Source organism: Talpa europaea (genome assembly GCF_964194135.1).
Source record: "Talpa europaea genome assembly, chromosome: 6".
Taxonomy (NCBI): domain Eukaryota; kingdom Metazoa; phylum Chordata; class Mammalia; order Eulipotyphla; family Talpidae; genus Talpa; species Talpa europaea.
In genome coordinates, this window is record NC_140072.1 from 14603148 (window position 1) to 14630212 (window position 27065).

Below are 27065 nucleotides of genomic sequence, written 5' to 3' on the forward strand. Positions count from 1 at the left end.
TCTAGCTTCTTGGAGGTTTTTTCCAGCGTTAGAAGTTTTGACTCCCCAACAGTTTTCTGCTAGGGCTTACTCAGTGCCTCTGCAAGCTCCAGATTATGTATTTAATATTTATAGAGGTGCCAATTAAAAGGTTTGAGGAAGGGTTCCCAAAAAGCTGGAGCCAAGGCTGGCAAGAGTTAGGGAAACAAATGGTCTATGAAGAGGAGGGATGAGAGGCATCTGCTGGAATACAGGTATAAACTAAAGTTGACAAATCATATTGTTCACCCAATATTTATGAAGTACCTACAATGTGGTGGGTGTAAGACCATAATAAAGGTTTCAGTGACTTCAAAAGGAATCAGGTTACATTTAAGGGTGAGATGAGCCATTTCAAAGTGCTAACCCATTAATTTTTGACAAGCAACTGATGAAAACTAGTAAGCGCACTTTGAGGAGGTTGCCTGCCCATTCCAGGGGTAAGCTACATCACTGCAAGGTGGAAGCATGGGAGGGAGGCAGGCTTAGGACCGATGTGACTTCCAGGACAGGTAAGTATTCCAGATAACAGCAACACACTGGACAACAGGCAACCTAAGGAACAGGAAAGGCATCGTGAAGAGCAAGAAGGGACAAGCCAGGAGGGAAGTGCAATGGAAAAGGAGAGATTATCTCTGAGAGTGTCCAGATTCAGATTCCATCTGCCCCTCAGGCGGGGGGTGGGGGGCGTGAGGCACTGGCTCAGACCAGAGGACAGCCAGCTCAGGTTCTGGTGCTGTCCTAGCGCTGTGTCTTCTGGACAACAGTTTCAAAGTCAAATCCCCTCAGCAGCTCTCTTGCCATGCATGGCTCTGTCCTCTCTGTCCTCCATGCCCCTGTCCAGGTCCCTTCTAAATACACACCTTTCTTCATCTTGTACCAGCTGAGGAGAATTCACCTTCCAAAAATGTACTGCCTGACATATAAAGTAACTCCTCTTTATTTTAAATTTACTTTGCTGTAGTTTCAGAGAGTGTTGCCAGAACCCTAATGTTTAGGATTTGGCTCATAAGTTTCTATTCCTTTTAGCGATGCTTTTCTTTTTTTTTCTTTTATATTTAAAGGACAGGTTTATTAGGGAAAGGGACAGAAGAGTAAAAGACACTTGCATAGACACAAGCGGGCAGGAAGAGCTGCCTAGCTATGCTTTTCATTTAAAAATTTGACCCTGTTTTCTCTGAAGAATTTTATATTTTTCTGTTTCCAAAGCATCCTGCCTCACCAACATAAATTTTAACCACTGAACACAAGATCTACTATATCCTTTATTGCAGCTTCAGCAACTACCTTTATTATTAGTGTAAGACATACTTTGCAGTGGACTAACTTGGCCAGCCTGGATCCTACTCGCTCTATGTGGTCCACCTTTCTGTCTAGCCTAGGTTGTCTGGCCCAGACATGGCCCTTGCAGATATTCAGCAAACAGAGAGCTCAGGGTGAATACAGACCTGGCTTGTGGAACAGGACACCCTCTGACAAAAGGTTAGTGGCAGATACTCTGGAACAGGTAACGGGTAGGAGGCTTGCAATACAGTGCTCGGAGGCCCGAGGAGCACTGATCAGGGCAAAGTGTTTTGGGCCATCCAAAGTAGTGCAAGGTTGAAATGAGAACCACCTTGTCTCCAAATATTTGTAATGTGGATTTTTCCTTGAAGGATAGCATAGGGATTTGTCATACCTGTAGTGGAGAGGGACCAGGTAGAAGTTGGCTAACTGCACAGCAGGCCAGAGCTACGAGAAAGAGAAGGCAAAGGTTGGGGGGCTGCCTTGCCTGGTCTTGCTCCAACCTCTGCAGACAAGAACAAGATGGACAACCAGGAGAATGCTTTCCTGAGTGCTTTCCCAACTGGGAGCAAGAGAGTGATCCCAACTGTGGGGTTTCTATGTCAGGAGAACCCACAATCCCTGGGCACTTCTGGACTCAAGGAAGCAGAAGAAGAGGCAGTTGAGGTGTCAGCTCTTACATAGTAGCTGGTGATGAGGGCATCAGGATAATCCTGAGGAGTCAGAAAAGGAGTACATTAGTGCCTGCACTTTCAAGCAGCTCCCCTCCCAGTCTATCACAAAGTGTGATAGTTCCAGAACACGTTCCTGTTCCACGCCCTCTCTGCTCCACTCCTCCAGAGCCTGGGTCTCTATCTGCATGCTCCCCTTTTCTGTGCCATGAAGACTGTCTCACTCCCCTAGCACTGCCAGCCCAAGAGCTTCCCCAATCCTGCCCAGCTCACCCGCTGCAGCTTGGCCCAGTTGTCCTTGGCTGACAGTCCATTGGCAGCCCCTACCAGTGGGAGGAAGCAGCCTAGAAAACATGGGGCAAAGCCCCCCTAGAGAAGAGAAATTAGAGTTCTGGGAGCACCTGTGGCCCCAGCCACCCACAACACAGTTCACCCTTCCTGATTTCCTTCTGCTCACCTGATCCAACACCATCTTCTTGAGTGCATCCACCTTGCGGGTGCCAGGGATGAGCCGGTCCAAAACCCTATACCAGCCTCCTACTACCGGGCCCTGGAAGTAAAGCCCAGATGGCAGAGCAGGGATGCAGTGAAGGGAGCACTTGGCTTTTAGAGTTAGAAACCAAGTCCCAAGGGAAGCAGACACTCAAGGTTGGCTAGACGTGAGAGGCCAAGGGAGAGCAAAGGATGATATGGCAGCCCTGGCAGAACTTACCACAAAGCCACTGCCCAGAGAGGCCATGGTCAGGGTCCGAGCGGTCTGGTGCTCTCGCAGACCTCGCTTCTCCACCAGCTGCTGTGAGATAACATCCCCCAGACCCATCAGCAGCCCTGTGTAGGTAAACAAGTACGGTCAGGATAACTCCTGGGGAAAGAAGCCTACCAAGGAGGGAGGCAAGTCGACTAAATGAAGTAGGCGCCGGCACTCTGAAGCCAAGGGCTTAATTCTGGGGCCTACAGCCCTTCCCTAGAGTCCCTTCCTGCTGCTTCCAAGCTCTCTTTTCCCGAAGCTGGTGACACCTCGTACTAGAAACTGGGACGAACAGCCTTGAGCAGGCCAGGGTCCATGAACTCCACACTGAGCCACGAAGGAGTCAGAGAGAGGAAGGAGAATCTAAGGTGCCAGGGACTGTGAACCAGCAACTGTCAGAACTGGAGAGACCTTCTGGGTAATTTTATCCAAACCCCTTATTTTAGAATAGTGGATATGAAGGTCCAGGACCTCACATAACCATTAAGCGGCAGAGTCAACACAAGAGCAGGTGGCTTGCTTTCCTAGACAGAGCACTTCCCAGGACACTGTACTATAACAGGCCACATGTGCAATGGTAGGGAACCCTGGTCTTCGCCCCCACCCAAGGCAAAATCCTGGGCAATGTCCTTCACCTTGGTGTTAGAGTCCATATTTGTGGAGAACAGCAAGAACAACTCTTTTTCTAAAACAAGCACTTGAATGGTACCAGGCTGGAAGACAAATGGTAAGCTACTAATCCTCTCAGGAGGAGTCCCAGTCACCTCTTAGCACAATTGGCCAAGCCCAGGCTTCCCCATTCACCACTCAGACTGAGCTGGTGTTACAGTCACGTCTCCCCTCAGGCCTCTGCACCCACATCTTCTCCCCTCACTTGCACACCGAACTCCATGCAGGCCCAGTCAGACACCCACACCCAAAACCCAAGATAGAAATAATCACTATTTACAGAACCCCTGTCAGTTAAGGTGGCGTGATGGCTTCCAACAAACACACACTTAAAGGGCCGCTTGGGAGTGACCGTATGATCTCTGGCTTGTCTGTTCATCTCACTGAGTAACGAGAGCCCCCCTAGAGCCCCGCAGCCACCACCTTCCCTGTGCCCTCAATTAGCACTGGGCAAACACATCCTTCAACCCCATTCCTTGGCCCAGAGCTGCCTCTGACGTCTGTGCTGGCTGTACATTCACTGTTCTTCCCCCACACCCGCCTCATGGCCTGCCCCTGAGAAGCTCGTCAGAGGAAGTGGGGTGGCGCTGAGAGCCGGGGCTGGCACCTATAGATGACCTAGGCTGCTGGCACTCTAGCCATGGTGCAGCTCCACCCCCACTTACCCAAAAGGCTTCCCTACCTCTCTTCTCCCTTGAATTCCCCAAGTGGTGGAGGGTCTTCCCAGAACATGCCTAGGTAGACCCTCCCAGAGGGCAAGGATAGAACAATCTAGGCATTTTTGTTCTCTTATTCCCTACCACACCTAACCAAGCCTCTGCTGGATGCTCAGAGGACAAATGTCCCATGTACTATAGCAAACAACAGGACTGCTCCTCAAAAGGACAGAAGTACTCAAGGTCTAGCCCAAAGGGCAGTACTTGAGGTTCAAGGTATGAGGATCAGATGAGACTGAAAGCTTGCTGCCCTCTCCACGCAGTTAGCACTTACCTCTCTATCCCTCCTCTGACAACTTGGGGTCACCAACTGCCTGGTCATGCATAAAGGGAAGAGTGACCCTGACACTGAGGACCAGGGGTAGGGGTAACACAGCCAGTCACTTCCTAAACGAAGGGTGTTTAACAGTCTAACATTCTACCTAGGCAGATATTTCCAGTTTACGAAGGGCTCACATATTTAGTCCTCCTTAAAGGCCTAGGAGAAAGGGGTCATACCTCCACTGAATGTCTTTGAGTGAGGGGGTGACTTGGTTAAGAAGTGAGGCCAGGACCTGAAACCAGGCCTTCCCCCAAGGAGGAACAGGAAGCCGGGGAAGTCCCAGCTGCGCCTGGCTTGGACTCAGGGGCCAGAAGGCGCCAAGAGGCTACTGTGACTGCTGCTTGGCATGGGTTCCTGTTCAAATAAGGCCCCAAAGCCATGCTTATCAAGGATACCTCTTGTATGAATGCACTCCCCTCTGTCTTTGACTCCCCAGAATGGGATCACTTCTGTTCTTGCCATGTTGTGGGGTGGGCAATATTCCTGGGGAAGAAATAGTCATAAAGTGAGGTGAGTGTTTCACTCTTCACAACTTGTCAGCAGTCACACAGCTAGGTAGGAAAACAGAAGTCCTTTACTTCTAGCCTCATAGTCATGAAGCTTGTAGTCTTTAAGATGGATTCTAGGCACCCAAATTGTGCCCGTCAAATCTGAGGACTACCAGGGGACAGAGTCATCACTGCAGTAAGTGTGTGCAGCTCTACAGCCACCAGTTCTGGCCATTTCAGACAGAAAAGAACCCAGAGGTCTCCCTCTGTTCATCAGCCACCCCGCCCCACAGCAATGGCCTCCATCAATTCCTGGGTGGTCTAAGGCTTTGGTCACAGCATGGAGCAGGGTCCCAGCCTGGAGCCGGGCCTGATTTCTGATCCAAGTCACTGACTGAGCAGTCAGTCTGACATTCAGATTCGTCACTCCATCTCCTCCAACCCCAGAGCTCAAGCAGCCTCAAGTCAAACCCAGGCTCTTTGGGACATAATTATCTGGATCTTCCAGTGATCTGGCTGTCCTGTCCATGGACTTGTTTCCAGGTGGTTAGGGCCGAGGGTCTGCAGAAATAAGGCCCGAGTCCCAATGGGGCAGGAACCTGGGGCTGCTGGGCAGTGATGCCCCAATGCCGGGCTGGGCACAAAGCCTAGCGGGCAGACACTGGTGCGGATGTGACATCATGCCCCTGGGTAGGTGCCAGTTTTCATGCCGTCACTCACCACCGGATCCAGCAGAGGGAGGTGTGGGGGGGAGCCTGCCTCCCAGCAGTATTTGGGACTGCCCCTTGCCCACTAGTGGAAAAGCCCCAATTTCTACCCCCTCTTCCTAGACACAGGTGGGGGTAAATTCCCTACTTCCCTTATTTTGTTCTTCTCCTGGTTTTTGTGTGGAGTCTTCCATGCAAGAAAACAAAGTGTTAGTGGAAGATGAGAATGCAGAGGGGCAGGAAAGTCCTTGAGCGTAGGCGGCATGGGTCAGCAGGTATGCAGCTACTGGCACAGGGCCAGAGGCGCTGCTGACTCCTTCCTCCCCATGAGTTGCCCAGCAAAACTTTGCCAGAGGAAGGTGAAGCTAAGTGGTGAGAGGAATGTGCATTCTCTGGGATTGGTCTGAATGTTCTCCCCATTCTTGGTCTGAACCCTCCTGCCAGAAAGTGAGACAAAATGGAGGTTCAGCAGCTTGTCAGTTATCTAAGTCCAGACCAGACAGGGTACACTCAGCGACCTGAGGCCCCAGCAGTGTAAGCATAGAGCAATACACTGGGAAATGGCCCGGGTTCTATGCAGTTCTCCAGTGAGCACGCAAGATCTCAGTGCATGTCACTCTGCCCTCTTGCCTCGTTTCCTTCTCTGTAGTGTCAAGGGCTGGACTAGATGGTCTCTAATGCCTGTTGAGCTCCTAGCTCCTGGCTTAATTCAGACTCCAGGGAAACCAGTATCTGCAGAAGCTTAGCTGTTCCCACAGCAGGATCAGGGTGGTCGAAGATGAATGGAGCTGAACCCTCGATCCACTGGAGACTGGAAGGGCCCCAAAGAAGGGACGGGATAGGGCTGACTCGGACTCTGCGGAACACACAGATCTTTGTCTAGGTTGTTCCTGTTCCTAACTCTGGTTTGGCTAAAAATGGGTGTAACTAACACTTCTTTTGAACCATTTCAGCTCTTTTTGACTCACTCCTTACTCCAGCCACTAAGCCGCAGTTCTACCTGATAGATCCCACCCTCAGGCCTGTGTCATACCTGGGGCGGCACTGTGGATGCTTGTCTGGGGACTGTGCTTGTGCAGCCTGGTAGCACAGGGGTGTTAACTATCCCATGGGGTGAAGCTTTGACCAATTTGGGCAGGAGTAGGTGGGTAAAGGTTTCTCCTTTTCTCCAGAGAAGACTATTCACATATATAGTCCTAAGGGACTTTTCAGGAAGCTTCTCAGTCAGTTTTAAGGGATTGAGCAGTCAGGTGTGCTGACTGCTGCCTCTCCCTATACTGACTCTCCCTCTTGCCTGCATAGGACTACTTTCCAGTTCCTAACAATTAAGCACCTGCCCAGAAGCTTCTGCCCTGCTTTTTGGAGAAGCAAGGCTTACATAGTTATCCATGTTCAGATTTATGGTAAGTGGAAACCCAATCCAAATACCACTCTAAAAAGAACAGTTTATTGTGTCTGGGTTGACAACACTCATATAAAAGGCCAACACCTTAAGCCTTGAAAATTTTTTGTTTAGCTTTTAAAATTATTTTTTATGCCTTTTCAAAGACTTATTCCTACAATGAATCCGTGAGATCATCACGTAACTAAACATAAGGTCTAAAGGAAGAAACTGAGGCCCAAAGAGATTTACTGACTTGGCCTGACTCACACAGTTACTAAGTGCTATTCAAACTGTGGTCTTCTAACCTGAAGCCTGAAATCTCTATTCTGTTTTCCTGTGTGATGAGTTAGCCCATGGAACTGTACGAACTACGGTGATGGGGTCTAAAAACAGCTCTGTAATCTAAATCTACTTCCTCCCTTTATTTGTGGTTGATCCAAATACACTGAGCAGCAGGGAAGGAAAAGCCTGAAAGACTTGGAAAAGTCAGAGGACACCTCTAATTAGAGGTTGCTTTAGGGCTACATTGAAATGTCCCCACAACCTCAGAAAGATTGCAGGTGTGGAGCCACAGGGCTCTATCACCAAGACAGGCACCCCAGCTCAGCCACTTATCTGCACTTGCTTCTAGTCAGCTGCAGATCCCTTAGATAGGAAAACATAAGGATTATCCTTCCTTTCCTATTCTTGATAACCACAAGAGGGAACCTTCCTTCTGGCATTAGAGGCCCTGAGGGAATCTGAGGCTGGGCAAAAGGCCCAGCGTGTCAGTTCCCATCACAGCCATACAGTCCTGCATGAGTCACCACACACGCAGCCAGGTGAGTCATACAGGCTGACGGACACTCTGAGGACAAGACATGGGGTGGTTGGGCACATAAGCCTGGAAAGGGACTCTGGGAGGGCCAATGAGGTTTTTAGTGGTGATGTGGAGCTATATTAATAACAAGATTTCTGTCCACCCAACACCCTTTTAACGGTCTTTGCTTCTCAGAGGCCAACCGGTTCTCATTAGAATTCTGTTCCCCTACTTTAAACATAGGGAAGACCCCATCCTAACTCCATCACCCTTGCCACTACTCTAATTCTCACAGACCTTCTAAACCTTCCCTTATAAAATTTACTCTGCGCCACCCCCTCTTATGTTAGCTAACCTGTGAAACAAAGATGGTAACAGCAAAATGGAGAAGGTAACAAATGCAGGTAAGTCACTGGGTTAGCTCTATGAGGTCGAAACTCAATTACTGAATTACTAAATCTTTGCTTAATATATTGTTTGGGGATTTAAACATAGGTAACAGAACCCTATTTTTAAAAAATCAAAAAGAATGATAAAAACCAAACTCAATTAAAGTGGCCATCTCTTGGGGCCTCCCAGGTGGTGTAAGGGGTTAAGACGCAACCTATGAAGCTACCTGTAGCCACTGCAGCAGGAGCTCGATCCCTGGCCAGGGAGCTACCCACATGGTGCAGCAGACCTCGCCTGTCTCACTTGCTGCTCTCCTCAGCAGTGTTATTACAGTCGACCTGCCTGTTCTGTTCCCTGCTCAGTCTCTGGTGAATCTTCTCATCCCCCACATCTCTGGCCTGTACTCCAGTTCTTCTATGCATAAATAAATAAATCTTTAAAAAAAAAAATAAAGTGGTTATCTCTTGTCTGAGTCAGGGAGAAGTGCTCAAGGGATCTCAAAATTGAGTATTGATACAGGAGTACTTGTTTTAATACTTTAAACTGTATTATTATCCTTTTGTATTTTAAGTTATATTTCACTTTAAAAATCTAAGAAAAACAGGGCCTCCCCGGTGGCGCAGCGGTTGAGCGCTGGGTTGCAAAGCTGCCCGCAGCCTCTGCAGCGCCGGTTCGATCCCCGGCTGCTCCCCGGCCACCGGAGGAGGGTCCCACATGGCACGCAGACCTCTCCTGCCGCCTGCTGCTCCCCTCAGCAGTGTACTTCGGTCCTTCTGCCTGCTCTGCTCCCCGCTCTGGCTCTGGTGAATTCTCTCACCCTCCCGTGCTTCTGACTGTACCCAGTGCTTGTATAAATAAATAAATAAAAATTTAAAAAAAAAAGTACTTCTAAAAAAAAAAGAGTTGCTATGATTAAAAAAAAAAAAACTAAGAAAAACAAACTGGGGTAACAGCCCTATTTCCAGCACTTATCGATGTGTGATCAAAAGTGGGTTCAAGCAACCTAGTTCACCCTATGAGATAACATTAATGTGCTGAAAGTGTTTGGCACACCAAAATGTTAGAAGAGCATCTGTTATCGCTAGTTATCTAAATTAAGGCCTCTTGGAGCAATGCCTTTATCCTGAAGAGATTACATCTCAGCTTTTTAAGGACGTCCAGATCTGACTTTACAACTAGGTCAACTAGTCATACCCTCTTTTTTAAGAATAGCCTTGGAAACCCACCCTCCATAACAGTATGGGTACAATTTGAGAAGCAGACAGACAGACAGACAGCTCTTCAAGGAGTCTTCTGGGTGAGCTTCTTCCTCCCAAATCAGGTAGCTCTGGTCCCACTCGGGTGCCAGAGAGACACTCACCAGCAGTCAGAACCTGTACTTTCCATGGGTGAGCAGTCAGGACCCGCTGGTATGCGCGCCACAGTGCCATGAATCCTGTCAAGCCAAGAGGAGAGGGGTTCACCCCCGTGCTCCTCCCCACGACGGAAGACACGCTAGACTTTCCTTCGCGCCCACCCCCTCTGCCCTCTCCGCTTCCCACGGGTCCCAGAGAGGCAGAGGCCTCTGGAGGGATGCTTCCCGGACAGCTTCCTGTCAGAGTCTGGGGCGCCCCTGGAATTCCGGAGGCGGCCAGCCGCCACCCCCCCCGCAGCCCGAGGCAGGGTCCTGGGGGCCGCCGTCCCGCCCGGGACTCTGTGAGGACAGGTTAGCTCTGGCTTTCATCCAGAGCCCGGTGCGTCTCCACGCGCAAACCCACACCCTTCCTAAGTCCACGCCACACAGGAGAAGGGGCCTGTCACTCCCGGGCCCGCGCCTGCCACACACGCGGTGCACCCCAGGGGAGCAGGCACGCTGCGCCGGCGGCTGCGGAGCGCGGGCTACTCACCTGCCCGCACGCGAGCGCGCCCCTCGCACGTGACCGCGGCCCCTTGCACGTGACCGGAGCCGGCGCCGGGACTTCCGCCTGGCCCCGCCCCTTCCGCCCGAGGCCCGGCCCCCGCCAGGACGCTGGGGGGCTGACTCGCCCGCGCTCGGGCGGAGCAGCTCAGCTCCCACCGGAACAGCCGCCTTCCCCGGTAGCCTGCGCCGGGTCTGGGCGGGGCCCGACCTGGGCCTCCGTCTCGTCCAGGCCCGGGTCTCAACCCATAGACCTCGCGGTCCCCGAGCCCCGGCCCTGACGTCCTTGTTTCAGGAATCAGTTTGGAAACGATAAACCATAGTAAAGTGGGCGGGCGTTGCCTTTTTAGTGTATCTTCAGAAGCCTCAGTTGGGAGCCTCGGTCTTGTTGTATTTGTTATCTTCACAGCAGCTAGTTCGTGCTCTGTCCACAATAGCCTTTAGCAATGCTGGGTAGGTGACCCCCGACAAGCGTTGGGATTACAGAACCTCAGGTTTAGTTACAGGTTTCATTAACTAGCGGGCTGTGCAGCAGTGGCCACCGCTAAACTTGAATTTAAGATTCTTCTGTGAAATGACTGTTTTTCAAACCGGACTCCTTGGTTTTAGGGGCAAAGTGTGTGTGTGGGGGGGTTGGTATCACTCCTGGTTCTTAAACTCAATTGTATATGTGTGCGTGTGTGTAAGTGTATGTATGCACGTATGTGTGTGTGTGTGTAGAAACAGCTACTTTTAAACAAATTTCTAGAAAGAGCTACTTTTAAACAAAGAAGCCCGAAACAGTTGAAGTCCAACAGATTTGATGATTTAATCCCTTTCCAGCTCTAACAGTTTAAAATTTTGTGAATATAGTGCAACTTCCTTCCTAGGATCGCAGAAACACAACAAAATCCCTGGCAGTGTATTTGTCAGGCTGAGAGCCTTTGCTTAACTATCTCCAGGGAGTCCATTCTTCAAGAGACAGCAATCTCTTTCTCCACCTCAGTAGTCCCAGCCCAATTTGCTTAATCCCTGTATGATTAAGGCAGGAAGAACTTTCAGATATTAGAGAAACACAGGAAGAGGATTTTTCAATATTTAACTAAAGGTTTCTATATACAAAAAACTGTGGTAGAGTGAATTTACACTAGTATATGTAATGACACCAAATGTTAAGTTGCAACGTTGTATCCTGAAATTAGTCTAGTTCAAATCCCAGCACCATAATTTGGTAGTTTCGTAATCTCATTCAGAATGCTTAATCACTCAGAATGATATTGAGTGGGGTAATACCTACCTCATAAGATTAACATACAAAGTACCTGAAAACAGATCAAGTATATAATATGTAACACTTGTTCTCATTTCCTTCCTCCCTGTTAGAAACACATAGAAAAGAGAATACATTTTACTAGAGACATCTGGGAAGCTCTTTGGTAAAGATGGAATTTGACTTGGAATCTTGAAGAATGAAAAGGACTTAGGAAAGATGGAAAAAGACACTCTTGGAGGGACTAATGTGAGCAAAGGTAATAAAGACACAGAGGCAATCAAGTGTAGGAATCCACAGATAGCATGAAGTGGATATACTGGGCGAGCAGATTGGAAGGGGAGTAGCCTGGGGTAGATAAAAGGGCTGGGAATCAGCAGCAGGTGCAGAGGCCAGCACCAACCTACAGCCTCATCAGTGTGGGTCCCCAGGCCCCAACTTTCCTACCACCTGGTGTGAGACTTCACAACGCACTATCAAGGAATTGCTGTGTAGAATGAACCAAACTTCTCTGAAATGTAAGGCATTTATCAGTCAGCTCAAAAAAAAAAAAAAAAAAAAGGTAGAACCTGAGCTGGGTCACAACAGGATGGTGTAATACTTGGCTCCTTTGCACTGATAAGGTTGTGGTCCCTCTGCTGTTAATGATCTGCTTCTTCCAGTTCTGTACCCTCTTCAGTACATAAGGAAAACTGAACTACTTAAAGTGATTTTTGACATAATTCCCTAGATTGAAGAGGCAGAAAGGTGTTCATTTGGTCTATTGATCTAGAGTGCCAGAGGGGTTTGCTCCACACAGGCACTAAAGTAATTTCCACTCCCTTCTGTAAGAGTACTTTTCTCTATATCCTGAGGTCATCTGATTATTTCCAAACTCAGATTATACTCTTATACATTGCAGGACTAAGGTTTGCCTACTTCTCATTGCTGGGGTCTGTCCTTGCTTAGGAGACTGTACTGCAGTCACGATGAGTCTGCAGCATTCCACAAAAGGACTTTAACAAGATTGAGACATAACATTACTTTAGTTGGGTTCTAAACACCTACATAATAGCAATAATATAGCTAAACATGTTTAATAAGTCAACAGTGTGACCATATCATGAAAGATCAAAATCATAAAAGAATGGTTAAAGTAACTGAAGATATTTAATCTAGAGAAGAAAAGACTTGGGAAACACATGATAGCTATTGTTAAATGCTTATAAGGGAAATCACAGGGAAGAATGACTAGGTTTCCTAATACGCAGGGTAAAATTTAAAGAGGTATACTCTGACTCGATATAAATGGAGGGTTTTAAAACATGACTATCTAGAAGTATTCAAGTAGGGTCAGATAACCAGTGATTGGGAATATTTCATAGCAGGAGCAAGTAAGATCCGAGCCACTGCTCTATTGCTAGGGTGTTTGTGGTGTTCCTCAGTTAAAGAAGTACTAGAAGCAGCTTCAGTCCAAATTACTATCACCCATTCATGGGTCTGTGTGTTGATTACTCTAAAAAGGAAGTTTGGGAAGGCAGTAATATTGGACCCTGCAATCAGACAGGAGCCTTCATGCAGATACCCTTTCCAGTTCTCCAAACACCCACTCACATGTGGTCTCAAAAACACCCAGTACCTTTACTTAGCTTTACCCACTTCACAATATGCTCAATATGAGCAATTTGACTCCCAAGCCTATGTTAAGGCCTGAGTGTTTCTCATGAGCCATAGTTTTTGGCTGAGCCTGGCAAGTTTGTGGAGGGAGAGCCCCTCTGCCTGCAGGAGGCTATGATGACAAAAGTCTGTGGAAGGAGCGAAATCTAAAGAGTCCTGGCAGGTCTAAAGGTCCAGGCCTGGCAATATCACTGTCCAGGAAGGCCTCAGTTCCTATAGCTCTGTGCATAGGGGCCATTTGTTCATGGCAGACTTCACTCCAAGGGTCCTGTGTGGGTCACGACTAGGGAGTGGGCAGAAGGCAATGGCTGGTTGGAGGGAAGCCAGGTCCTTGAGTAGGGCAGGTTGGTTGGAACATAGCACTGAAGTGGGCTCGGCTTTCAAGCTGCATACGGTGGCCCACTGGAGAGGTGAGTCCACGGATAAAATGGATCCGAACCAGCCCTGACTGCCCCCCAGAAACCAGCCATCCATAGGAATCCAGGTTTGGGCTGAAACGTACCTGCGAAGAGAATAGAAAATAAAAGAGGGAGAGTTGGTGCTATAGGGAGAGTCCAGCTATAAGAGCAAAAGATGGCCCACTGTCTGACAGAATAGGACCCATGATGGGGTGACAGAGTAGGAAAAAGACAATGAGTGAGGTGTGTCTATCAAGCTGAGGAGGCTGCCAGAGCTGTTTTCCCTCCTTCCGTGCTTGTTACCTTTTTATCTTCCACTTCCTTGATCACAGGTGCAGAGTTGGGAGAAAATGAGAGTGGAGGGTGGAGAAGATCAGAGACAGGGCTCTTACCTTATGAATAGCTTCTAGCTGCAGCCTGTCCAGGCAGAGCTGAGAGTGCCCCTCTCTGTCCTGCATGCGCAGCACTGGCTCTCTGTGGAGCAGATCATGGAAGGAACCCTGGGGAGGCAGAGCATCACAGGAGAGAAAGGGATCAGCTTCTTAGTCTTGCATGTTTGTGCTGGAAATTCTTAGGATTCCCTACTATACATATGACTGAAGTTTTATACTTCTTCTAATGCCACACCCATCCTCCTGGCCTCAATTTACCAAATCTGTGTCTTGGAAGAGCAAGTAGTGATGGTTCACAGTTTCAGCATAAGTCCGAGCCTTTGGAGGGTTGGGGACCCCAGATGAAGCAGAAGAGTGGTCTTGATCTTCAGAACTGTCCTGATAGGGCATCAGATCTGCTTTATATATAGGCTAGAAAGAGACCATAAGGTTAGTTTTTTTAATAGTGAAGACCAAATAATAGGGGAAAAAATTGGTTTTGGATAGGAGACACTTAAAATTGGAAGAAAGAAGTGATGTTTAAACATATGCTCAGGGGCCTCCCTGGTGGCCTTGGGATTAAGTTTCAGTGCTACCACTGTGAAGGCCCACCACTATGGCCTGAGTTCGATCCCAGCCAGGGAGCAGACCTCTCCTGTCTCGCCCACTGCTCCCCTCAGCAGTGTATTTTAGTAGATCTGCCCGTTCTGTCTCTAGTGAATCTTCCCACTACCCTCCTCCTCACCCCCGCACCTCTGGCCCATACCCCAGTTCTACACAAAATAGATAAAAATCTTTCAATAAAATAATTCTAAAACAAATCAAAACCATGCTCAGATGCACTAGGACAGGAAGATTATGTACACGTTGTGCCAAGACTTCTAAACATAATTTCAGGACTGGTAGACCAAGGACTAACTTGCACTCAATTACTAATTTGTAGCAATAATTTGGAAGGTCATCAGGATCCAAACGATGAGCTGTCATTAAAAATTCATATACGGGGCCTCCCCGGTGGCGCAGCGGTTGAGCACTGGGTTGCGAAGCTACCCACGGCCTCTGCGGCGCCGGTTCGATCCCCGGCTGCTCCCCGGCCACCGGAGGAGGGTCCCACATGGCGCGCAGACCTCTCCTGCCGCCCGCTGCTCCCCTCAGCAGTGTACTTCGGTCCTTCTGCCTGCTCTGCTCCCCTCTCTGGCTCTGGTGAATTCTCTCACCCTCCCACGCTTCTGACTGTACCCAGTGCATGTATAAACAAACAAACAAACAAACAAACAAATAAATAAATAAACATGCCTCTATTAAAAAAAAAAATTCATATACGTACGAATCTTCGCTCTACAGGTCGCTTGACATTTATTGGATTCAGTGCCATATCAGGCAATATAGCTGCAATGAGCTCCCCGGATATATCTCCTGCGGCTATTGTCCCAAGCCAGTCAGATCCTGAAAGACTCTAATAGGAAGAGATATATTTCATTCATTCATTCACTCATATTTATTCAGTTCTGTAAAATGGTAACAACTGCAAAGTCTGAAAAAGGGGAACACACACCACACACACTTGCACAGAAGTTTTCCATAATCCATGTCTTTGGTGCTACCACACACCTATTTTCTTCTATCCATAACTACAGTCTCTTCTGATCCCCCCTTAGATAAGTAAAGGGAATCATTTTTCTGTATAATAAAGATTGTGAAGAAAGGGGCTCACCCAGACAGTGCCTTTTCGAGGAGCAGTGAAGTAGGCCTTGAAACCAAGGTAACCAGCATCAATATAATGAATTCCACAGAGTCCATAACTGTAAGAGAAATAGAAAATAAAACTTTGTTTTTCCTAAGATCAGTCATTTCTTTTCCACCAATTCCTTCCAGACTTGAGACTACCTCAGTGAAACAACTTTGAGCCCTCCTTTCCTCACTATCTGACACCCCAACCCTTAAGGCCTGTTCCCAGCTCCTCCTATCTTCATCCTGCCGTACGAGGCATAGCAGTTGTCCTGAGCCACCGTGACACCATTGTAGGGGAGCAGCCAGGCCAGCTCTGTACTCAAGAAGCGCTTGATAGAGTTTATTGGTTCGTAAGGTCTTCGAAGGTCCCAGAATTTGATTTTCCGGTCGCTCCCTGCAGAAACTAGGAAATGACTGAAAAGATGGGAGAGAAGGAAGAGATGAAATATGAACAAGTCTGGAAGAGTGAGCTGGTCCCAGTGTCCACCTCCCACCTCTACAACTCTCTCACTGCACCTGTTAGCTTTGCACCACTGAAGGGTACGCACGGCCTGGTCATGGGCTAGGAAACACTGGAAGGGGTAGAGCTTCAATGAGCCATCAGAGAGTCGTATCCGCTGCAGGGGTGAGTTAGTGGGAAGGTTCCAGAAAACCACCATGCCTGAGGTAGGGAGAGAATGTGTTGATATTAAAGGTGGGCTCCTAACAGTGTAAACCCCACAGAAAGGAGGTTCCAGGTTCCTCCACCTAAGGAAGCATGGAAGTGAGTGTTCAGGAGACTCTGAAAAAGACTGCAAGATGATTTGGGAGTGGACTTAGAAAGAAGAGAAAAGACCTGGAGGAGGCACATGGAGCAGAGACATGCGAAAAAGCTGTGTTTGCTTCTTGGCCTTGGACTTGCACCAGGGACTTGGGGGGCATGGAAGGAGACACTTGAAAGAAATAGAGACATGGGTGAGAGACCTGTGGGGAGGCTGACAATGGCAGTCTTTATCTTGACTTATATTTTGATTTTACTCTTTTTCTTCCAGACTTGCCTGGCCCCCTTTCTATGGTTCTCCACCATAAGGTGCCTTAGACTTGTGGCAAGCTTTCATGCCTCAGTGGCCCTGCTTTGGGCCTACCCTGTTTGGCAGGGCATTTACCCATGAGGCAATGTGTAACTTTGGGTGTTTCATGGGGAAACTACCTTAACTATTTTCTTTTTCTTCTCTTTATTGAACACTAATTGTATTAAAGTTCTTTCCTATTGAAGGTCTTACACATTAAGAGTATGTTTTGTCTCTATGTGGTGGATTGCAGAACCCCTTCAAAACAGGCAGGTTTGGGGGTCTAAGGGTGCCCCTCGGTCTGCCCACTAACATGTTTTCTCTCTCTTTTTTTAAAGATTTATTTATTTATTTATACAAGCACTGGGTACAGTCAGAGGCACGGGAGGGTGAGAGAATTTACCAGAGCCAGAGCGGAGAGTAGAACAGGCAGAATGACGAAGTACACTGCTGAGAGGAGCAGTGGGCGGCAGGAGAGGTCTGAGCACCATGTGGGACCCTCACCCGGCAGCCAGGGATCGAACTGGCACTGCAGAGGCTTCGGGCAGCTTCGCAACCCAGCGCTCAACTGCTGCGCCACTGGGGAGGCCCACATGTTCTCTCTTTGATATAGGGATTATCATTAGTTAGTCAATATTCCCTCCGACTTTAAAAGACTTGATCTGATATTTCAGCTTAAATTCTCATTAATAAAAAAAAGTAATATGGGCTGCCCTGGTGCTGCAGTGGGCTAAGCGCCGCACTCTGAACCTGTCCACAGCCTCTGCAGTGCAGGTTCAATTCCCAGTCGGCCAGGGAGAAAACCACATGGCATGGCAGACCTCTCCTGCCTTGCCCGGTGCTCCCCTCAGCAGTGTCTTCGGTCCATCTGCCTATTCCGCTCCCCACTCTGTCTCTGGTGAATTCTCTCACCCTCCAGTGTCTCTGACCAATACCCCGGTTCTTATATAAACAAACAAAATCTTTTAAAAAAAAATCTTAAAAAAAAAAAAGTAATAGCTTAGCCTGGGAACTGCAGCTGAAAGATAGGTTGACTGTACCCAGTAGCGTCTACTCTCTATTAAGTAAAACAGGAATTTTTAAAAAGCATAAACCCTCTAGGGCAAAGGCTGGCAAACTACAGCCCACGGGCAAAATATAACCTGCCTCTTTTGGTCAAGTTTGTTAAGAACACAGCCACATCCACTCATGTACCTAACATCTGTGGCTGCTTTCACTCTGAATAGCAGAGTATTTCTAACATAGTCAGATAGTCCGCAAAGCATAAACTATTTACTATCTGGATATTTACAGGAATGTTTGCTAACTCTGCTCTAAGACTATGATAACAGGCAAGAAGCCAAAGGCAACAAAATGTAGAAGAACCAAAATAGACAGACAGAAAGTAACTTGTTGACCACTGAACAGGCTGGCAGAAAAGTAGTGAAAAATCTAACTTGGGTAAAAATAAAACACAAACCAAGAGAATAATAAGAATTCAATAAACAAAAGCTAGAAAAGCATTTGTAGCTAAAATCCCATTTATCTATAAAGTCTGGGAATGTAGCACCTATAAGCCTTCCTTGAAAAAACTGTTGACAGTGAATGACAAGTGGGTATTATAATTCAGCAGTGAAGGGGGAGACCGAGATGAAAAGGACTGGTGGAGAGAGGCAGACATTTCAATACAGAATTAAGAGGAAATAACTTTGGGAATTAAGACAGCAAAACAGCATCAAGTATCATGCACCCCAACGATGTAAGAATATCAGCAAAAACACAATTAGAAGATGGAGAGAAGGATGAGAGGAATCTCTGGAAGAGTGCTAATGTGCTAATCTGCCTAGCACACAGGCCGCTGACGATGTCTAAAAATGAACGGCACTTATAAACAACTTCACAACTACAACTACTTAACATCATTTATATATTTTATTTGCCCTTTTAATTTTAAAAGTATGTTTAATGTCTTTCAGTTTCACGTCAGTCTTTTCTACAAAAGTAAGTTAAATACGTTGTCGCTTAAAATAGCTAACACAATACCATCCTATTTTTATAGAATTCTTTCAACTAATCTTTTTATCTTTATATATGTATAGAGAACTCCGCAAAATGATACTCATCTCTACTCTTTATTCTGTGTGGAAAATTTTTTGTGTAGATTTTTTTCTTCTTTGTATTTTTATGCTTGAATATTTTTATAACTATATAATGTTTAACACTGAACCTAAAGGAAACAACCAAAAAGCAAGCATACATAAAAAGTTTAAAGAGCAATCGCTCCTGAGTTTTGTTTTGTTTTTTACCATTATAGTATCCAGCAGCCAGGTGGTGGTGGGGCCGGGTGGGCATCCAGGCCAGGCTAAGGCACTGACCACATTCAGGGGGGTCTGCAGCCTGCATAGACCCCACCTGAAGCGTTGCTACACACTGTACCTGCAGGGAAGAGATGGGGGGAGTTAGGGGTACCTACTGTTTGGACTGAAGGCTCAAATGTGTTTAATCTAGCAGGATGGGGAGATGTTTCAGAGGTAGGAGACTCACTGTGGAATCAGTCAGGGGAGGCTCTAGAAGATGGAGCCTCGGCTAAGATAGCAGGTTCCTCACTCACCTTATAGATGGAGGGCTTCATTGCATCTGTGAGGGAAGAAGAGTGCAAACTGACGCTCTGGATCCAGAGGACTAATCAGACCCGCTCTTAGAGCCTCACCCACCCTTTCAATACTGACCTTCCCTTATGCACTTATCTTTCTACATCACATTTTGAAACCTATCTCAATCTCCCCGTCTTCTTTCCTCCTGTTGGGCAGATGGCATCCCTCCCCCTATCAGCACGGCTACTCCCTCCCCCTGCTCTCTTCTCAACCCCTCTCCTCTTTCCACAACACTACCTGGCTGCTTATCCTTCCTCTCTCCTGCATCATCCACTTTCTCCCTACTGGGCATTCTCAGTCACACATGAATACACACTACCGTCTCCGGGCAAATAAAAGAAACGAACAACATCCTTCCTTTAGCCTATTCACCTCCAGCCACCACCCTCATTTGTTCCCCTTCGCAGTAAAACTTCATGAGAGAAATAGCTACACATCTGTCTTCACTTCCTCACCTTCCATTCCCTCTTCAACCCATTCCTCCACCAGACCACCAAATGTGGGCTCTCTCAGGGCTCAAACGTGGGTGCCCTCCTCTTTAAATACTCAGTACTGTTGAAAAACAAATAAATTCAACAACAGGAGCTGCCTTTAGACCCCTTCCTCTTATGTTCATCTTCAGCACTATATTCTCTCCCTCTCTTCATGACAAAGACACTGTCTATGTTCGTGTGGTGGTGAGGGAGGGAGAGCCTGAGAGCTGGATCTGGGTATAGAAAAATATGGCAGGGGAGATGAGCCCCCTCCATCAGCCCCAGTCGTTAGCAGCTCTTTGTACAGCCAGTTAACTATGGCAGCAGGCCTGAGAGCACAGAAGGAGAACAGGGGAGATGGGAGGTAAAGTGCTGAAAGAACACAGTGATCAGACTAAAGAGGAGCGTACCACTTGCAGGCTAAGAAGAGCGGTCAGAAGCAAAGCATGTGAATTCAGAATGGGAGGGGGGCTGAGTCGGGGGGGGTTTAGTGAGACTGGGCCTAGAAGAATTTCGGGGAGATAGACAGGACCTGCAAGGCTCCGGCCACTACTACCACAGCCCCACTCCCCTGCTGTGCTACTCACCTGGGGGCTGCTGAGCCAGCAGGGCCTCAGGATGGGGCAGACTGAATAGCAGCACCTTCCCATCCGAGCAGGCCAGCGCTAAGAGACCCAAACGGGGCAGGAGAGGAGCCTAGAGGGTAAGACCAGATGTGTGCTGAGGCTTGTGGCCATCAAGAACCTCTCAGGAGGTCCCTAAAAATATATGGAGTTACTGGAAAAACTCCATCCGTCACGCATCAACCCTTCCTCCAGCCTTGGGACTACCCAGGGTCTTTTGGCCCCAGCTCCCAGCCCCCGGGCCATCCCACAATCAAATGGGAGGTACCTTGCGAGGGGTGCCTGGAAGTTCCCATGCCCCACTGGGGCAGAACTTGAGGTCCCAGATGCAGCCATGGTCACAAGCAATCCCATAGACGAAATGGGCCCTGTTGCCAGGACTGAAGAGAGAAAGCACGCGGGGAGAATGGGCAGGAAGAAGGGACCTAGGGCTGCGAGAACCTGTGCTCCCCTCATCTCAACTCAGCCCTTGCATCCCCTCATGCCAGCCCATCCTTCTCTCCTCCAGTACCTCCCGTGGCAGTGTCCCAGCCCCACCTCACCAGCTTTCTGGCTGCAATGTCCCAAGGTCCCAGAGCTGGAGCAGCCCAGGGCCCGAATGAAGCTGGCTCAGAGGGTGTGTCTCATTCATGTCAGGGCTGGAGAAAAGGGCCACATACTGCGAGGCCGCTGCCCCCTCTGGCACTGGGCACCAGTCCAGAGCCCAGAGTGGTCCCCCCGTGAAGAAAGATACATCTCCACGCTCTGGGTGTGCTGTGATTGAGCTAAATCTAGAGAAAAAAATCAAAGATGGCATGAAAAAAGGAGTTAGTAAAAGGCAATGAGGACTCTAATAGGCAAATGGGTAATTAAACAGTGGTACATCCAGACACAGGACTGTTATTCAGTGGTAAAAAGAAATGAATTATCTAAGTCACGAAAACACATGGAGGAACCTTACATGCCTACCACTAAGAGAAAGAAGTCAGTCTGAAAAGGGGATCATACTATGTGATTCCAGCTCCATGATTTCCTGGGAAAGGCAAAATTCTGGAGACTAAGATCAGTGGTAAAGTTCAGTGGTTGGTGTAGGGCAAAGGGATGAACAGGCGGAACACAGAGGAGTTTCAGAGTGATAATAGGTTCTATAGGATGCATGTATGTCTACATATTTTTCCAAACCCACAGAACATACAACACCAAGAATAAGACCGAATGACTGTAAAGCATGGATTTGAGATAATGTGTCAATGGTTCATGGGTTGTAACAAAAACACCAGTGCGGTGAGGGAGACTGACAGTGGGGAAGACTGTGTGTGGGGGACGGGGGTGGGGGATATGGCGTTCTCTGGACTTTCCCCTTAATTTTGTTATGAACCTTACACTGCCCTAAAAATACAGTCTTAAAAAAAAAACAAGCCGGTAATGAGGACAGAATGGGAGCTCTACCTACAGTGACAGTGAGTATGAACTGTCAGAACGAGAACATCACAAGAGCCTACAGGTGAGAGCGGCCCTTAGCTACTATGTCTCTAGCACTAGGTCACCTTCAAAGACAATAAGCAGTGCCCTCTAGCTTCCCAGTGTTCTCCCTCAGGTCAGTCTGCCCTGATCCATCTGAGTAGATGTGACCTGGTAAATTGGTTTGACCCTCAACCTCCCTAGCTGCCCTCAATCTGACCAGCAGTGAGGAGAACAGCAAATCGGAGGGGATTTCCAGATCTTTCTGTGACTCCCACCTTTGGGGCCAAGTGAACCAGCAACAGGGGGAAGGATGGTGCCATTCTGTTGTCTCTTTTAACATTCATTCTCCCTGTTGTCTCCTACAGTCAGAAAAAAACAGTTTTCACCTGTTTATTCTGTAGAGTGTGCCATCTTCAGGAAGCCCTTCCCGTTGCACAGAAAAGAGTGGCGATTTTTCCTCTTGGGGCAGATAGGGCGCTGCCTCCCTGGGGAAAGGCAAAGGAAACAGCTTGAACTTGGAAGAGTTTCACCCACCCCAGGACTCCCACTATAAATCTACAGTTCTCCTCTGCCACCTTTCTATCCCCAAGGGTGACACCTCCCTGCTATGCCCCCACAGCTTCAGAGATGTCTCTTCAACTTACAGTTCAGATAACAACTGCCACTTCCAGGCTAAAGGAATCCATTCTGCAAACTCCCAGTATGAATGCTTCTGTTCTCGGCTAAGGAACAGAAGCAGCATTAATGAAGGAGAAGCGGTTCTAGAACAGGGCTGTCCCGTATACAGGGCACAAGCTGCCAGTAGCAGTTGGGCACTTGAAATGTGACTAGTGCATCTTTGATGGCTAACGTGGACTTTCACACTTATTTAACAATTTAAATTTATTATTTTTTAAAGATTTATTTATTTATACATATAAGAGCTAGGGTGTAGGCCAGAGGTGCAGGGAGGTGAGAGAATTCACCAGAGACAGATTGGGGAGCAGAACAGGCAGATCGACTGAAATACACTGCTGAGGGAGCAGTGAGTGAGACAGGAGAGGTCTGCTGTGCCATGTGGGTAGCTCCCTGGCCAGGGATTGAACTCATGCTGCAGTGGCTATGGATGTCTTCACAGGGCTGACACGTAACCCCTTGCATCATCAGAGAGGCCCTAACAATTTAAATGTAAGTGGCTGTATGTGGGTAGTTGCTATCATATCAGACAGCACAGTTCTACAGAGCTCTTGCCTCTGGAGCAGCACCTTTTATGAATGGTGGCAGTGGTCAGTGTTCTCTGGCTTAAGATCCCCCACCCCCACCAACCCCTTCATCCCAGGCACCCTTCCCTAAGTCTCACAGATCCTTGGTGAGATGAAAGCACTTCCAAACTGGAGCCATGATGTGATTTGGCAAGCCATTGAGAGCCATTCCCCGACAGTGTGGTTTCTGCTTCTAGGGGTCAAATTGAAGGATGTATGTATTAGAGAGGGAATCTGACAGGCTGGAGAAAGTTCCCAAGAGACATCTTTCCCAGCTCTTGCTTTTCTTGGCACTACTTCCCCTCCAATCTCTGCCTTCAGAGGGCCTTTCCAAAGACTTAAATGTCAGCCATTACAGTGACTTCTCCACCTTTCTTCATCAAAACTGCAAAGTGTGTTATCTATTTTGTGCCCATCGCTGCTGGTATCTCCCAACATTTGATTCAGAAGACTCCCATGTGCTTCTTGAAATGCCTGTCCTATGGGATAGGCTCTCCTTCCTCCCACCTTTTTTCATGTTCCTGGCTATCCCGCTGGTCAATGACAATATACCTGAGTCCCTCTGCCTTCCTCTCAACCCTCTCTAAGGCTTGCCCCAGTAATCTTATCCCATGTCCCAGGGCTTTGGCTACTACTGTCATGTCTCACTATCAAGTTTACATCTTAGTAAGTATAAACTTGACTCAGTTCCAACAAATTCTAGACCCCTACAGTATGGTGCTGAGCCAGAGCCATATTAGAGCCTGAAGCAAGAAGAAAAATCAATGAAACAGTTCCTCTCTTTACTTAAAATGTTATCTGGTTCATCATAGATTTGTTGCATTAATTCTGATTTTATCCAATGTTGCATCGAAATATTTATCTTGATTACTGGGTGCTCCCCAACTAATGCACTTGAGACAAGGCACTAGCAACCAGAGGATGGCCAATCACCCACCAGCACCTCCAAGTCAACACGTTAGAAGGAGAACTCACTACCTCCCCCGTCGAGCTTCATCCCTCTTGCACCTCCCACACTCCCTGTGTTCCTGAGTCCAGTGCTAGAGAGCACCATGGAAGCAAGAAACTGCTGCTCCTTTCTTTAACTCTCAAGTGCTGTTAATTCTCTTCTACATTCCTGGAACCTCCCCCCACACACCCCCACCCAGCCCTTATTGCTTGATTCATGTCCTCACTGTCTCCACCAGGAATACTGAAGCTGTCTTCTGATTGTCAAATGCAATTCGACCTGTTTTCCTAACCTATCATGTAATTTTTCTACCAGAAACTTTTGTTGTACAGAGTTTCTATTTGGGATGATGAAGAAATTTCGGAAATGGAACCTTGCAGAAGGTTGTGGATACCCACAGGTATCCATCATTACGTAAGCCAGTGAACTGTACACTTGAAATAGTTAAGTTTTGTTACCTATATATTTTACCATAATTAAACAAATAGACAATCACCCTTCTTAGTCTTAGTCTTCTCATCCTCTCTCATCTCCCCACCACTTTCCCCCAGGCCCTGGGCTGCAATCACAATCAATTTCTGGGAAAACGACCCTCTCGGGCAAGCTTCTATCCACCTTTCAGGAACTAGCCCGACTTTCACTCCTCTGTGAAGCTTAAGCAGTAATTACCTGTCCTCCAGGTGGCTGGTGGCACTTATCCCACTGTGAACTCTGAGAGGCAGGAGCAGGATTCTGTTTTATTCGTGTCTGTGTTTCCTAGCAAAGCATACTCAATATATGAGTGAATAATCTTTTTACTTTCACCTTCAGCCCCTCTGCCTCCCGCCCCCACCCCCCCCAATATCAACTGTTTCTAAAGTTGCTCCTTCCTTCTACTTTGGTCATCATAGTTACTAAGCTGAAGCTTTTCCCCTGGGCACCCCGCTCACCCCTAATAATCCTATTTTCCCATTCCTTCTCTTGTCCATTTATATTACCCCTGAAGTGGATCCTCGTGAGGTGCTTTGAGGCACCGCAGGCTCGGGGTCAGAAGAACTCTCACTTGGGACCTCACTTTCTTCTCCATCTTCAGCCTCGACCTGGAGAACAAAGTCTTCATCCCGTGCAGTATCATCCTGTTCTCCGCCTTGACAGGCTGCCTGCTGCTGGCTTTTCTTCAGTTTGGTGGGGCTGCTGTCCTTAGGGGTCTCAGGACAGGACACTGGCGCAGGCATGGCTGTTGAGAGTTCTTCAGCCAGTTCCTGAAGATACAGAAGTGCCCTGTGGGATAAGGAAGTCTCAGAGTCATACTCACAAACACTTAAGTGAGAGCCCACTTTTCTGGACATGTGGCTGAGTCTTATCTCACGGGGTCTTCCCAGTGACCCTGTGAAGCAGCTTTTCATTTCCCCTCCCCTTTGACAGATAAAGAAACAGAAGTCCAGGGCAGTGAAGTGACTTGACCAAGAAGATTCACATAACATGTGGAATCCAAACCCAGGTTGTCTGACTTCAACTCTAAAGCACCCTTCAGTCAAACAACATTGAGGGCGAAGGGAAGAAAGAGAAGAACACATATATACGCTTACATGTGATGAAATGAGGGCCTGGAAGATACAGGAACAAAAAGAAACCTCTAAGACAGACCAAGGTAGCAACACGTCAAAGATGCCGTGGTACAAGGCAGAAGGCTACTGACAGGGCACAGAACCCAGACACCAGCCCCCATTACCTGCTCATGAGTCTTCTCAGCTCACCAACATGTGCCCCACCCCAAGCCCTTCACCCCAACCCCCCTTCCACCAAGCTGTGCCCCACAATCCTTACACTTGGGCAGCCCTTCGGCGGGGTCGTTCCCCAGGAGGGGTCTCAAAGTCCTCAGGGGGCCTCTTTGGAGGTGGAGACTCTGGCTGATCTAGGCCTTTTGACAACTTCAGGAGTAGCAGCTCTGCCTTGGACTTTCGACCTCGTTTCTTAGGCATGGGGGTGGGTAGAGGGTTGGATTGATCTAAGAGACCAGGAACCAGAGGGGCTGATGGAGGGTTAGGTTGCTGGGGCCTTGTGGGGCCTTTCCGTGTCCTAGCACCTCTCTTCCGGCCAGGCTTTGAGGCCCTAGGCTTTGAGACCTTTGACATCTCTGAAGAAAGATCTGTAGAGAAGAATATGGGTCTGTGAGATGGGACCAACTCTCAAACCTCTTTGGAATAGATAACACCATACCCAGGTCTGTAAGACCCTGTGAGTTCAACCTGTTCTCTTTCATCTAAGCATGGAAAGGTAGGAAGATGAAAGGACAAGGTACATACCTTGCTGCTCCAATCTGGAGAGGCTTTCTTCTTCTGGAGGGAGCATACTCTCATCAAGAGACTCTTCATATTCGGGCAAAGGGGTAGGTAATGACATCTCTATGGAAGCTTCTGCACTGGTTGTTTCTGAAGAGACCTTGATATCAAGCTGGCTTAGCACCTCTTGTCCAGGAGAGTCTACTACAGTCATACTTCCCACGGGGCCGGCCTCCCCCAGGGCAACATAGCCGACCCCGCAGGTATCCATCAGCACCCCCTAAAATGGCTGCTCCTGCAGAGACATACAAATGAGTAGAAGGCAAAAGCTATTTCCACTGGCTCAGATTTCTCTAGTTTCCTCTCTCCTCCTCCTCTCACTATGCCCTCTAAATCAGAAATCCAAGCCCCTCTGCCCTGATCATGCATTCATTCAACAATGATTACTAAGCATCTTTTAAATGTTAGACACTGCTCTAGGAGCTGGTGATATGACAAAACCAATAGTTAGCATTTATTAACTGCCAAGCACTATATTTAGTGCTTTATTTATATAACTTAATTTAAAGCTCTTAAGATTAGTTGATACTTCGCTGGGCCTCCCTGGTGGCACAAGTGTTAAGACGCAACAACTTATGAAGCAATCCGCGGTCACTGCAGCATGAGTTCGATTCCCGGCCAGCCAGGGAGCAACCCACATGGCGCAGCAGACCTCTTCTGTCTTGCCTGCTGCTCCCTCAGCAGTGTACTTTGGTCAATCTGCCTGTTCTGTTCCCCACTCTGTCTCTGGTGAATCCTCCCATCCACCCCCCCACCTCTGGCCTGTATCCCAGCTCTTGTATGCATAAATAAATAAATCTTTTTTAAAAAAAGGATTAGTTGATACTTCCTTCCT

At 47.9% G+C, this 27065-nt stretch overlaps 2 protein-coding genes across 6 annotated transcripts; both read right to left on the minus strand.

Moving 5' to 3' along the window:
* Positions 1–503: 503 nt before the first annotated feature.
* MPV17 (mitochondrial inner membrane protein MPV17) lies at positions 504–9626 on the minus strand (the record flags this gene model as incomplete). The annotated part of the gene is made up of 7 exons (XM_084235423.1): positions 504–573; positions 1697–1749; positions 1983–2015; positions 2247–2342; positions 2431–2523; positions 2686–2801; positions 9557–9626. 7 exons carry the CDS (start codon positions 9624–9626, stop codon positions 504–506), a joined length of 531 nt encoding a protein of 176 aa, XP_084091549.1.
* Positions 9627–13281: 3655 nt separating this feature from the next.
* On the minus strand, positions 13282–26456 carry GTF3C2 (general transcription factor IIIC subunit 2; the record flags this gene model as incomplete). Of its 5 annotated transcripts, none has more annotated exons than XM_084235827.1 (18): positions 13282–13500; positions 13789–13896; positions 14047–14199; positions 15095–15223; positions 15482–15569; positions 15751–15912; positions 16015–16159; positions 18833–18962; positions 19138–19163; positions 20241–20349; positions 20545–20656; positions 20819–21046; positions 22106–22204; positions 22364–22441; positions 23059–23153; positions 24887–25169; positions 25716–26037; positions 26195–26456. In XM_084235827.1, 18 exons carry the CDS (start codon positions 26439–26441, stop codon positions 13282–13284), a joined length of 2733 nt encoding a protein of 910 aa, XP_084091953.1. The 5 variants fall into 5 exon arrangements, with proteins under 5 accessions (XP_084091953.1, XP_084091949.1, XP_084091950.1 ...); XM_084235823.1 differs by having other exon boundaries at positions 20545–20644; positions 26195–26441; XM_084235824.1 differs by lacking the exon at positions 22364–22441 and having other exon boundaries at positions 26195–26441.
* Between the last annotated feature and the right edge of the window lie 609 nt (positions 26457–27065).